Here is a 13,871-nt window from a genome sequence, read left to right on the forward strand (position 1 = left end):
TGGAGGAAAGAAGTAATGAGATACTTCTTGTGGTATGCTAACCATTGTGAAGGCCCAAAACATGTTTTGTGTGTGATTTCCTAGGGCTTGCTTTGAGAAGACCACCAGGGATTTTCTCTGCTCCCTGCACAGATGTGGACCATGGTGTTTATTTGCAAGCCAGACTAGCAGTGATCTCTGGATCTGCAGTCCTTGGACACTGTGTCAAAATGGGACAGGAATGATTAATATTTCATCTTGGAGTAATGCCTGATAACTCAAGATTTCTTTGGGATGGATTTTTGGACTGTCTCTATTGACCTCTAGCACTGGGGGATCTGGTTCTGGTAAATTAATGAGGCTGAGGTATCTCTGAAATCTTGGGAAGATAGGATGGAGGAAGAAGCACCTTCAGCAAGGTGTGAAGAAGAGTGAGACTTCAAGGACTCTGTCTCTGGGGGACTCCTGGTAAGGGATGTTGAATTGCTGCCCTGAGGGTCCCTCTCTTCAGCAGGGAGTTGGTCTGTGCTGTTTGGAGTGTGCCAGCAGGAACACAGGCTTCATGTCTCAGATAGGGCTTCCCTCAGGGAGGATTACACCATCCTCAGTACCTGCTCTTGTGTGAGCACTCAGACCCTTGTTGTGGGGCTGCTCTTCCAGAAGACTCTTGCCTTGCTGCCATCACGTGGTGGCCAGGCTGAGCAAGGCAGTGCATCCTATTTTCCCCTAAGTCCTGACTGCACACCAGGAGCAGAGGGTCCTGTAGTGGTGACTGTGTTTGCTTGAGGCTCATGTTACTCTGTAAGCCCTGGCTGAGGTAAAAGTCCCTGAAGTAGCTGTGTGCATGCATTCCTCCAGAGCTGGCTGTCCCAGAGATACGTTCATGGGGCAAGGGGAAACGGTTCAAGCTCCAAATAATTCCTCTTTCATATGGACACCTTCTGAATGACCTCCATTTGCAAAGCAATCCCAGTCAAATGAAAACCTGACTTCTCCTGGCATGCCCCATTGCAGCGACCAAAACTGTTATCAAAAGGTTATGGAGTCAGATTCCTGCTATATAAAGCAAGTTACATTTTGCTAGAAGCACTGGCATGAATGAAGGTTAAAAAAATAAACAAAGAATTAATTTTCTTTCACATAAGAAAGGCAGTTGGGTTTTTTTTTTGTTTTTGTTTTTGTTTTTTTTTTTTTGTTTGTTGGTTTGTTTTTTATTTTACAATCTCATAAGATTTAATGAGGAAGATTCCCTTTGAGCTGTTCAGCTTAGCTAAAGAAGGTAGGAATTTTGCTTGGTCTTTTGATATTCCATGGAAAATGCCAATTAGCCCTGATGCTTTAGTCAGCCAGTGTGAAATGCCAGCCAGCCTCTATTTTCTTGCTGATATGGCACCAGTCACCACAATGTGTAGAAAAATTCCCCCTGCCATGTGCTTCCAGGCTGCCCCTCCACAGAGGACTGTGTCCTTGTCCCCGTGTGTCACTGACACAACAGGTACCACACCTGGTTCTGCTGCTGGAGGGGTCCTGCGAGGACAGCAGCAGAATCAGATGGAGGGTGAAGAGGAAAGAGCAGATTTCCCTGCATGGACTGTTGATGAACCATAAATAACTCCTGTACCGACACCAGATATAACACGGAAGAGCTACTAAATAACCCAGTGTGTTTTTGCAGCTACATTGCTACCTCCCTAGATAATATTTTACTTCTAGTTTTAAGTTTATGCTGTCCTTGCATGATGATGTTAAACTGGAATAATCTGTTCTCTTCAGAAGAGAAAGCATTCAGGGAGGGATGCATAAGAATCACAGGAAGCAAGTTAATAAAAGTCCTTTCGTTTTCAGTTCCCAGAAACTCTGTGCCCTCACACAGAGCTGTGCTATATGTCACTGGCACAGCAGCCCTAAAACATATCCTTCGGTGAGAAATAGGTTCTTGGAAATATGCAGGAAATGCCACTGGGTGCTAAAGTCCTCAGCTCCCCTGCAAAGCGAACCCAGGGGCAGCAGCCGTGAAATTTTCTTTTCCCTTTGCTGCCAATGTACCTTGGCTCTCACCCGGGAAAACCTCTACAACAGGGGTACAAACCAGGTCACGGCTTGGCAAGCCCTTCATTGCATCAGGACTTTAGCTTCCGGGGTCTCTCTGGGCAAAGCTTAACCTCCCACATGCAGATGAGGCACCCTTTGCTAACGGGACTGTTGTGCAGAAACAGGCAATATGACATTTCCTGGAGCTCTTGGTTCCCCTTGGTCATCAGGTCTCCCTACGAGGAGCTGACATTGGAAAGGGGGTTAGGAATCTGAGCAAGAAATGAAGAAGAGCTGCTCCAGGGGCTGGGAAACTATGCAGCTACTGTCTGAAATAGAAGCAAATAGTCTGGATGTGGTCGGATTAATTTCTGGGGTTCACAATTTGTATACATAATGAGTAGGTAATAATCCATGGGGATGTATGTAGAAGTTTAAGGTCAGCTTCGTGCATTAGGAAAGTCAAGAAAAATGGCTTGGTAAAGGCAGATGGAATTTTCATTAATGGAAAGGGTGTGTGGTCCATCAGAAGGAGAAAGAGTGGGCTGGGATAGGCGGAGGAGGAATCCTGCCAATAGCCTCAAATGCAGCATCTCCCTGGCACAGGCCAACAGTGTCCTCGGGCAAACAAGTGTGCAAAGCTGTCTTGTGGGGCTTGTAAGTACAGCAGGGGATGGCCCCTTCACAGCCAGCCTTACCCTGCGAGTCACCACCCCTCGGGACTTACCAGGCAAAAGGGCACTGGGAACGACAGCTTTGGCGCAGCATTTCAGGGCTTCATGGGATTACTTATTCACTGTGTTCCTGGAACAATTCCAGGCTTCCCAGCTCTGCCACCAGCGTACAGATTCATCAAGGCTCACAATCCCCAGAGGCAAGAGCAGACTGTAGGAAGGTGATTCTTATTACAGTTCCGTGTCTCCGAAGGACCGGCAGGGCTCTGGGAAGACCGAACCGGTGTCCTCATCCCTCCTACCTCCCAAACCCTCATCAGGGTGATTGAGGCAGCAGCACACTCTGGATGGATTTCATTGCTGGGGCCATTGGAGGTAAATACACGAATTAGAGCTTGTTGACAAAAGCAGATAGCTGTGTTTCCTTCTTGTTCAGCTAAAGAGCAGGTCTCAATAACAGCGCTGAGAGGCTTTTGATGGGGGCTGCTTGTTTAAAGTGTGTTCTTCTTTATTAAGTGGGAAATGTCATCAGAGCAGCTTCACAGAGCTGCTGGAGAGGCAGTGCTGCGGCTTGGTCAGCTGAGGTCATTGCCTGCAATCTCCTCGAGTCTGATTACAGTGGGACACGGTGAAACTCTAATAGGAAGAGACAGAGTGTAATCGGTTTTGTGCAGATACAAACCGGCTTGTATAGCCCTGACAGTGAAACTCTCACGTGTCTGGCATCAAGGGGTCCCAGGAGGCTGCTGGCATGGTGGCTCTGGGGGGCTCAGGCTGTGATTTGTTGGACAGGAGGGGAAGGAACACAGTGCTCTTATTGCATTCAGAATGTCTGGATGAAAGACCTTTGCATCATCTTAGGTTAAGATGTATTTGCAGTTGTGATGGTGATCTCAGCGCAGGCGAGCTACGCAGCAGGCTTTGATCTGGGAGAAAGTAGGTTAGCTGTATATAAAAAAAGTAACAGGAGAGAAGTGTGATTAAATTGTAGACATTTTTAGAGCATGTACTGCTCAAACCCATGTTTGTTTTAAATGACAAAATGTACCCATCGGTCTCAGTTCTTTGCTGAAATTTTGTTAGATTTAGGGGAGTATACAAGATAATATATACCAATAAATACTATGAAAAAACCCTTTGGGTCCCTGACAGAAAGCCAGGTAAACCTACCAGGTGGCTCAAATATCCAGCCCAAGCCTGCATGACAGGTCTCACTCTGACATTTTGCTGAAATTTGGTATTTTCTGTCACCAGGAACAGCCTGTGGTCCAGCTGCACATGTTTGTCCTGGGAAGGACCATGCGGAGTCCTACCCTGCCTATTGCTCATCACCCAATATGTACGAGTGGGGTGAGGTTTGGCATCTCAGCTGCATCCAGCCCTGGAGGTGCCTGTTGTGCCCATGCTTGGGCTATTGGTCTTCTGGGGTGTTGGGAGATCCTTCATGGAGAGGAGGGTATAACCAGCCCTACGATGATAGCTTGTCTTTCTCCTCCAGTTTCCCTTCTGACTTCAGAGCACCCTGTGGAGAAGAAAGCCTTGTCCTAGGGCTAGCAATGGGATGTCCATCCCAGAAGGATTAACCAAACCTCCTCTCAGACTTCGTGTTCATGGTGGGGCAGAGATGATTGCATTTGTTGCTTGGACTCCTTTGGTTTTTTTAGCACAGTTTGAGATAGGTCACTTAAGGACAAACTTCTTTTGCAAGGGAACATGGAGAGCTGAAAACAGAGTTTGAACATGGCCATTCACCTTGGCTTTCTACCCTGGCTCCCATGCAAAGCCCCTGTCCAGGCTCCAGCATTATGTTCTGCCTGGCCATGCAGCAAGAATCTCCCATGTGTGCCCTGGGCACAGGCTCAGCCTGAGGGGATGCAGGCTGTGGAGATCTGGCTGGGACCAGAAAGGTCTTTGCTTGTTGTAAGGCACTTTACTGACTTCAGTGTGTCAGAGAGCAAGATTTTCCATCCTGTCCTCTATGTCAGCTCAGAGCTTTTCTAGGAGGGATACTGCAACTCCTCACTGGCTGACAGAGGTGGGAGCTTGCCCATAGGCACATGGGAGGTACCTGGGCAGGGCTTCAGGGCCATCGTCCTTCCCCTCAGATGAGACAGCTCCTGGGGTTGGATATCTATCCTGCAAGAACTGGGATGGTTTTGGTGCTGAGCTTGGTTTGGGGTTTATGTTTGCTAGAGCTGAAGCAGTTTTCATGTTCCTAAGGAGTCTTTGAACCTAGCTAAAGAGCATCAAGCAAGTTGAGGCAACATAAAAAATATGTTTCTCTTTAGTAATTACATTCTTGTGACCTAGACCTATTTTCAGAGTGTCTTGGAGAAAGCATGGCTTAAGCACCTCTGAAAAACAGCAGTCATCAAGCCCATTGGAATTCTAGTCTCTGGCTGCCTCATGCAGCTGCACAAATACTGTGCATCACCTCTGGGCAATGGATTCAGTGGCAATGAGATAAACTCAGCATCTTCAGCATGAGAAACAGTGATCTGCTATGGCTCCAGACAGAAAATACATGAGAGAAACATGCTTAGTGACTGTGGAGACTTTCTATAACCAGCAAATGTGGCTGGATGTTTTAGGAAGCAGTTCTTCCTGGACTAAATTGAGCAGGAGATTGAACTAGAGACCTCCTGAGGTCCCTTCCAACTTGAATTTTCCTATGATCCCATGCATGCTTTCTAGCCCTGCTATAGCAGCAGCCTGGGCCCTGGCAGGGAATGGGGATTGATGGCTGGGGCTGTTGATGACTGCAGGATGACTTGACTCTTATGTCAGGAGTGAAGATTTGGGGAAGTGAGGCTGAGGTTCACCAAGTGATGGTAGAGCAGCAGGGTCTGCAGCATGACTGGGCATTTCCACAGCTGGGAGGTTACAGGCAGTCCAAGGGCAGATAAAATAATCCCCCCTACAGAAGGAACAGCTAAAGCAGGTCCTGCTAAGGTCATGTTACTGAATGAAGCTCAGCTTGCTTAAGGTATGGGGCACTTACGTTCCCAACTCTGCACAAAACAAAAGGCTTTTGAAAGTTGCTGTCTGCCCATCCCGTGCATGGACAATGATCACTGCTTCTCCCTGGGCATCTCAGCCAAGGGTTTGCCAACAGCTCAAAGCTGTTGCAGCCTGGTGGGCTCTGTACAGCTGCCACTGGCTCCCTGGTCATTGACACCCCACCAGGATCTCTCCTTTTTTAAGTTGCTTGATCAGCGTGACTGACTTGTGTAGGGACTGTGAGTGATCCATTTTGTGCACTCTGTGTCGAGGATGTTGCAACCTCTGCTCAATACCTGGGAATTTCTCAGATAAATGAGGCATAAGAAATGTCTCACTAAAACAAAAAAAGAGGTAATTCCACCGGTTTTGTTATTTATTTCTTGTCATAGCTGATGTACTGTTACTCTGCAGGAGTCCCACAGGAACCCTCTCTTGTATGCCCACTGGTGGCCTTCTTTGATTTTGCTGTGCAAACAGGGCATGTGTGGGTCATGCTATCTTAGTCTCAGGCTATTTATATCATGTGACAGTGTACAGAGCCCTCATTCCTCAGCCTTTGATAGACTTGGCTGAGCTCCTCAGCTCTAACAACTGCTTGGAGGGCTTTATGCCCCTAAGTAGCACAGTTCATGGCAGGTTGGGTTATTTGGAGGTTTGGAGGACTCATATCTTTGCTGGGACCAGTGAAAAATTTATTTTTATGGTCTCCTCCCAAGTGGAGATATTTGGTCTTTACTGGAACCAAGTTGATGGGGAGCCTTTAGGGCTGAAACAGTCTGTTTTGGGCAACCCACTGGGCTGCTGTCTTTGTATCTTAACATGTGAACACGGTGATTTCTCCAGAAGGGAGGTCAGTTCTTGTCAAACACCAACCCAAACCATCCTTGGTATATGATCTGCATGAGCCAAAGCTCCTACCTTCCTTATCCAGTGGAGTGAGTCAGGACTTTACTGTGCATCTGGTCAGCCCATGCCCATCTCCTCGAAGGTTCAGGAATTCTGAAAACAGTGAGATGTGTCAAAACCTCCCAGCTAAAACGGGGTGCTTGGGCCAGGGGACTGCAGCTGTGAGGTCAGCACTGTCGTCCTGGCATTGACTTTTGTGCTGGTTGTCCCTGGCTGGCAAGGTCCATGTTTACTCTGGCCCATGGCCGGGAACCTGGGACCAGACAGGTGTCCTCAGATGACTTTGTGCATTGCCACTCTCTGCTTGGACCAAAGCCATTGCTTCTGCAAGCCATACTATTGCCTGTGTATTCCCTCTTGCCTTCTCTTTTCCTTCACTGACTGTCTTACCTCTAAGCCCTTCCCCCTCCCTCATTGCTGTTTATGTGGTGTCAGATTTGATAGATGTTTTTGAAGAACAAACTTCAATTTTCTGCAAGAAAGATGCTGTTGGTTGTTTTCCTCTGAGTAATGCATTTTGAGATTGTCTTCTGGTGACTCACAACAGCAGCTGCTGTTCTCCAGAACATGGGAGAGCTTTCTAGAGCTCTTAAGCAGCCATGTAATCATAAGTGAACATGTCCACACCAACTAACACATTTTTAAGTATCTTGGGTTTTAAATTTTCTTTTTTAAAGAAGAACTCAGTGAGATGCTGATGGTCAGCACCTTTATAACCTGCTAACTTAACTTAGCTCAGAGCTGAGAAATGCAGTGAGGTGAGATCTATTTATTATTGCAACAGAGAGAAATCCTTGTTGGAGCTCTTTAGCCCTCCTTACTTGCTATTAAGGCAGTAGCTTTGTCTCAGAGGATTAATACATATCCAGCGGCTATTTTAAGGCCCTAGGAGTGAGTGTGGGTGTTGCTAGAGGATTGACAGCGGCCCCGGGGGCTGTCACGGATGGTCAGCTGGCCGTGCTGGGCGGGCTCTGCAGCCGCTGCCTCCGGACACCGCTAACCCCTCCCTGCCCCTGAACCCCTGGAAACCAACATTCCTCCAGACCCTGTGAGTGAGGATGCTTTGCACCTCATGTGAGGTTTGGTCATAGTCCAAAGATGCTTTAGCGCCTAAGCTGAGAGAGAAAACAAATACAGCCCAGTATCCTCCCCTCATCCTTCGTGGGGTAGCGCTCTCAGTGTCTCTCCCTGTGTCATCTTGCTCCATCTTGTTGTTTCTCCCTGATAAGTCTCCCATACTCTGTTTCCTCCCCTGAGTGAGCCTTGGTCACACAGAGAAATCTGCATTTTTCTCTTCTTGACTCAAACATTGCTGAAGAAGTCTGGTGCCAGGCATGGCTGGGCTCTGAACTGTTTTCTGCTATTCCCCAGTGCCCTTCTGTCATGGGTGAAATGGTCTGTTGTGACATGTGCTCTTAACCATTCCCAACATATTCTCTGTTTCAGGTGGTCTAAGCACAGCTGTGGGTTATCCACTGGACACAGTAAAGGTACCTGTTGGAGCTTTATTTCTTGACTATAGAACAAAAACAAAGAGGCCCATTTGTTTCCCCTCTCCTTTTCAGATAAAAATGTCCCATTGTAATACTTTATCTGCATTACATCTCCATATCTCGCTGTATTTGGTTGTGTGTTGCTAGACAGACACAAAAAGATCACACTCACAGCATCAGGTTGTAAGATAAGAAAGAAGACAGTTTATTTGGGAATTTGATTTATATAGTTTCTGGAGTTTGATCAGGGATTGGGGTACAAGGTTGACACTTCTCCGACCCCACTGGTCAAACTAAATGTCTATCAATTTGTCCTTCCTCCAGGAAAGGAATGCTTAATGGAATGCATAATTTACAAAACATTACTCTCTGTTTATATTACAATGCGTAAGAAAACTCCAGTAAAAAAATATAAACATCAAAAAACTAAAAAATCAGAGCAACAGTTATGCTTGTCTCTAACAAAAAAAAATTAAATTGTTTGGTGATGTTCTTTTATGTTAATTATCTGGTTTGCTGCTATGGCATTTGTTGTTTTATTTATTTTTAATCTGATGTCTGCATTTTAAAGTTGTCCCTGTATTCCTAGGTGAGAATTCAGACTGAGAATCACTACAGAGGATTTTGGCACTGTGTTCAGGAAACATACAGGACAGAAAAGGTAGGTGCCTCTCATCAGAATTGCTGATACCAGTTTCAAGTGCCTTGTTTCAGAGAAGTAGAGCTGCCTCTGTCAGTTTGGGGAGCATGAGTACTGGTGTCATACAAGCATCTGTTGGGAGAGGGGTCATGGTGAAATTTAGCTTTGCTGATGAGCTGTAAGGTGGGAATAAGTTTTGACTCAGCGATGCACAGCCGGTGCCTCTGGACAGATGCTGTCCCATGCCATCCTCCCTTAAAAGTCGCCTTTCTCCTTCTGTTTCCCACGAGGTCCGGGGATTTTACAAAGGTGTGACTGCGTCAGTGCTGGCTGTGTCAGTGGTGTCCTCTGTCTCCTTTGGCACGTACAAAAACGCCCTGGGTGCCCTGTGCAAGCTGCGGTACGGGGCTGCAGACGCCCAGCCCTCCAAGCTGGATGTTTCCCTCGCCGGAGCCACTGCCGGCGCTGCCCGGGTAGGTCAACAGCCCGCAGGGAAAGCACAACAAGGGATCTTGTTCACAAACATGGGCGGCTGGAGAAGCAGGGAATGTTTTTTCAGTCCCAGAGGCCACAGGGGAGCCTGACACAAGTCTGGTGGGTTTGTTTTCGCAGGGGAGGTCATGCTCTGGCCACACTGACCCTTTCCTGGCCGGCTCCGTGGCGAGGCCAAGTCCTGCTGGGCAGCTCGTGCAGGATTTGGTTTGGAGCGACAGAACGCTTAAGAACATGCCATTAAAATGACACAGACCTTGGCAGCAAATGCAGGACAAGAAAGAAAACACAGCATAGGCAGCAAACTCCCCAAGGGGCTGCTGCAATGGTGTGTTTATATAAGAAATATATAACTCTGAGTTAATGCACAGGTCGGTGCTTTCCCAGCAGCTGCACCAGCATCGCTGCAGGAATGGGCAGGGCTCAGTGCTGCCTTGCCAGGAGTTAAAACTCACTGGAGCACCACTGAGAAGTGATGCTGCCTGGCAAACGTGCAGGATCCTGGGACAGGGAGGCAAGGCTGGGTCCAGGAGCTGTTTCCCACAAGCAGATGAGGGTGAGCATCCATGGGTGCTCTGAGTGTGGTGGAGCTCTTGCCATCACACCGATGGCACGCTGGGCAGAGATGTCTGCCTGGTCACAATGCTCTCACAGAGCAGTCCAGATGCTCAGGTTTCTAGGTGTTTCCTAGCAGTCAACATGGGCTAACCTTTTATAGTCTGCATGGTCTTGGTTCAAATACAGATACAAATAAGAGCCTGATGTATGCTTCCCTATGGCTGAGGACATCCCCCTTTCCATGCCCATCTAGTTTAGCGAGTAGTTACAGGTATTTAATACCCTGTGTTGATTTCTGCCTTGCCTTCCTCTCTGCCCAGTGCAGCTCACACACGTGTCCTGCTGCTGCTGGGTGGAACAGCACAGGCAGAGGGGAGGAGGCTGGAGCTTGCTGGAACTCGCACACAATATTATTGCCTGGGAGACAAGAATTTACAAGAGGGAGATCAAAACACTGTTTAACTGTGAGGGTTAAAATGCCGTTCTCTGGTGTTGCAGGTTGTGTTGACAAACCCTAGTGAAGTGGCTAAAGTTCGGATGCAGACTCAGAGGAACCCACACACTTCCAACACACATCAGCCCATTTCCAAGCCAAAGTACCAAGGGTCTCTGCACTGTCTGAAGGTTATCATCAAGGAGGAAGGTTTTGGGGGTCTCTTCAAGGGCTGTTCTGCATTACTCTGCAGGGATTGCTCTGCTTCTGCAATATATTTCCTTTCCTATTCTGCGCTGTGCGACTGGCTTACCCCAGATGGGAGAAATAAACCAGGTGGGTATTGGAAAGTGTCTGGCATTACCTGCTAAAATAGCTTATTTAGCCCCACACTAAGAGGGAAACCAGGTTCTGGGCAAACATCACCCAGTACCTATAAAACTTCACCCAGATGCTCATGAGGGGTTGGTTGCTCTGTTTGTGGTGGTTTTGGCCCCAGGCCCAGTGCCAGCAGCCTGCATGGAGGAGAGCTTCACTGGCCCCACCTTGTCCCCACGCAGCTCCTCCTCCTGCAGAGGGGTTTTTACCACACACTCTGGTGCCTCGAATGTGGATATGAAATCCTGTTAATGTGAAAACAGGATACCTAGAAATTAAACATGGACAAAGCTCCTGGGAGCCATCATGGAGCTCAGACATGGGTCAGTCCAGAGCTTGAATATGAAGTCCAGGTGAGGAAGGTAAAGACACTTCGGATTCTTTGTTGTGATTTGGCTCCGAAAAGCAAGTGTCCACTTTGAGAAAAGATTGAATAGGTAAGATTCAGCAAAAGAGCATTTCCCTGAGAATTATAAAAATTAGATCCATGTGAAGAGGGTGTGAGTGCTCTCAGGCTGTACCACATCTAGTTCACATGGTGTTCAAAGTGTCACGTGTGCAGAAATTCTCTGAGATCACTAGAGGCACAAAACTGCAAGAGCTGCACAAAATAACTCTCAAAAACCATGAAAGTTAGCAAAGTTTATTGTCAAATCTGAGATGGCTGTAGCTGAAAGAGACACAAGTGAACTGCCCTTCTCCCTTCACTGTCTCCTGCAGGTTTCCTCGTTGTGCTGCTTTCTGGTGGTTTTGCTGGAGTCGTGGCTTGGGGGTTGGCTACTCCCATGGATGTCATCAAATCACGCATGCAAATAGATGAATCAGACCAGCACAAGTACAAAGGCCTGGTCCACTGTGTGAGGGAAAGTGTCAGAAAGGAGGGGGCAAAAGTGCTTTTCAAAGGACTGGGTTTAAACTGCATTCGTGCCTTTCCTGTGAACATGGTAGTCTTTGTAACATATGAAGGTGTACTGAGATTTACAGATCATTATATAAACAAAAAATAGCTTGTTCCACTCTGTCCAAAGTGTATTTTATTTATTTATTTATTTTGGTAGGACAACTTCCACAAACAACTGTTGAATTGATGGACAGCATAAGAAGTATGGACATTTCAGAGCAAAGCTGATGATTGATGGCTTTGTTTTATTCTTACAGGATTACAAACTCATCAGGAGCCTTGGCTTCATGTAAAACCTCCTTTTTTTTTCTCATTAAGGTATTTAGACTGTAGCTGCTCCTTAGGCCCTTCAAACATTTGAGAATTTTTATGTTCTAGTAAGTTGTTTGTCTGATCAAGAGTTTTGATAAATCAAGTAATTTTTTTTTTCTACTGGCACAGAAAACGATCCTCACAACCAAAGGAAGAGCTGGGGGAAGTTTTTGTGTAAGATTTAACACTCTCCAGCGTGTGCTCTTTACATGCACTCCATTCACGGAGTGACTCACATACATACTTTTGCTTCAGGCTGCAACTTCCCAGCAGTAATTTCCCCGAAGCACTCTCCAATGATATCCCCTTGGCTGCAGCCGAGGCGGGAATGTCCTCTCCTTTCCCCGCTGCTCTTTAACAGTGGCAGGCACGGCCTGTTCACAGAACAGCGCGGACGGGGTGAGGTTCCCGGCAGACCGGGGCTTTTCCCCCAGCGCCGCACAGCATCAGCCGGGGAGCAGCGGCTCCGCCAGCTCGGCACCGCCGCGGAGCCGGTCTGTCCTCCCGCAGCGTGGGCACGGATGGGGGCAAAGCCTCCTCGCTCTCAGAAGGAAAGCCTGCCGTAAAAATCTGTGCCCTGGCGGGGTTAGCCAAGTTAGAGGGGAGTTGCAAAATTGTAGAGATTAGATATAATCGAGATTTCCAGCTTTTAAAAGTGCATACTCTTCTCCCTTTAAATGATGCAGCCAAATGGATTTTGCCAAAGGTGCGTTTTGAAATAATTTCAGACTTTTCTACTACTTCTTTCTCATCTTCCTACTACTATTTTTCATTACTTTTTCCTACTTTTTTTTTCATGAATAAGTCAGTTGAAAAACAATGCCCATGCTATTGCTTCAGAAGGAAAATCCCTAAGCCCGGAACTGTCAGTTTGCTCATCCTGCCTCAGGGGCCACATAGATGCTTCTGGTTTAATCCCTGGATGATGACACTTGAAGCATTCTGGATCCAACCTCTCAGATTCTGTATTCTGAATACTGTATTTTGAAAAAAGCAGTTCTGATATTTAGGATCCTTCTGGTCAGCAGCCACTGTCACCAGTTGATGCCACGGTTTTACTACACTGACTGCAGTTTTGCAGCAGACAGGACTTGTCAGCTGCCTTGGACATACAGAAAGAACTACAAGTTTAAAGAATTCAGGTGCTCCTAGACAAGAATAAAGGGAACCTCTTCTACCCCAGACAGAGACCACTAAAAAGCTCCACAACTCATCCTGAAATCTAAGCCTTCCACTGGCCTTTTAAACATGTTCACTGCCCTGCTGTCATATCAAACAAGCACCTAAATTCTTTCAAGGGTCTACCCAGCTCCTGCAGCTGATCCAAGAGCAGAGTGAAGAAGCCAGCCTGGTGCACACTATGTCACCTTAAGGGGAGCGAAATGAAAAAACACAACACTGAACTCGTTTCTCTCCAAAATGGTTATGGCCTCAGCAACCTACCACCCTTGTGACAGCTTTGGGCATCAGCACCGAACTTCCTTTAGTCAGAAAGTCCTTAAACCAGGAGATTTAATTACGTCCTTGAGGTTTGGAATCCCTCTTAAGAGTCTACTACCGTCACCTCTTTTTAAATGGGCAGTGATTTATCTGCTCTGTCTGGATGTTTGGAATCGTACTCCTTTATGCTATGTTATTCTCAGCCAACCTTGTTCTCAGGCATTACATTCTCTGAACAGAGACAGTGAAAGAATGCTTGCAGAACAGACTAAACAACCATTTATTGTTAGGCAGCACTGATACCATCCATGGTCAGCCCAAGGTTTGAATAGCTCATCTTTCCCAGTATGCTCATGCACTCAGATAACTGAAAAAATGTCTCCTCTTGTGGGTGTAAGTGAAATACAGCTGATTCCAAGGGAGAGGAACTACAGAGGAATTGTAAATATGAGTGGGAATAACTGCAGAAGCCAGGACAAGGGGCTGATAACTCTCAGCCTGGGGGTAATTCAGCACCACAAATAAGCAAGCTTTCATGTGGTCTGAACAAATGCTACATGAGAGGCAAATTCTGTCTCCAGGCAGCTTATTTCAGGAAGGTAATGGCTTTGCAATCCATCCTGTTCAGAAT

At 46.9% G+C, this 13,871-nt stretch overlaps 1 protein-coding gene across 1 annotated transcript; it reads left to right on the forward strand.

Moving 5' to 3' along the window:
• Nucleotides 1-2,787: 2,787 nt before the first annotated feature.
• Nucleotides 2,788-11,603, forward strand: SLC25A47 (solute carrier family 25 member 47). Its single transcript, XM_066321887.1, has 6 exons — nucleotides 2,788-3,059; nucleotides 8,040-8,083; nucleotides 8,676-8,747; nucleotides 9,017-9,199; nucleotides 10,275-10,545; nucleotides 11,308-11,603. The coding sequence occupies exons 1-6, from the start codon at nucleotides 3,032-3,034 to the stop codon at nucleotides 11,592-11,594; spliced, it is 885 nt and encodes a 294-aa protein (XP_066177984.1). The 5' UTR covers nucleotides 2,788-3,031; the 3' UTR covers nucleotides 11,595-11,603.
• The last annotated feature ends 2,268 nt before the right edge of the window (nucleotides 11,604-13,871 follow it).

The sequence above is a fragment of the Sylvia atricapilla genome, chromosome 6, assembly GCF_009819655.1.
Source record: "Sylvia atricapilla isolate bSylAtr1 chromosome 6, bSylAtr1.pri, whole genome shotgun sequence".
Classification (NCBI taxonomy): domain Eukaryota; kingdom Metazoa; phylum Chordata; class Aves; order Passeriformes; family Sylviidae; genus Sylvia; species Sylvia atricapilla.

Coding starts and splice junctions, on each gene's coding strand:
- SLC25A47 (XM_066321887.1), top strand. CDS start 3,032: ATGGATTTCATTGCTGGGGCCATTGGAG. Junction 9,200..10,274: donor CCACTGCCGGCGCTGCCCGG/GTAGGTCAACAG, acceptor CTGGTGTTGCAG/GTTGTGTTGACAAACCCTAG. Junction 10,546..11,307: donor AGATGGGAGAAATAAACCAG/GTGGGTATTGGA, acceptor TGTCTCCTGCAG/GTTTCCTCGTTGTGCTGCTT.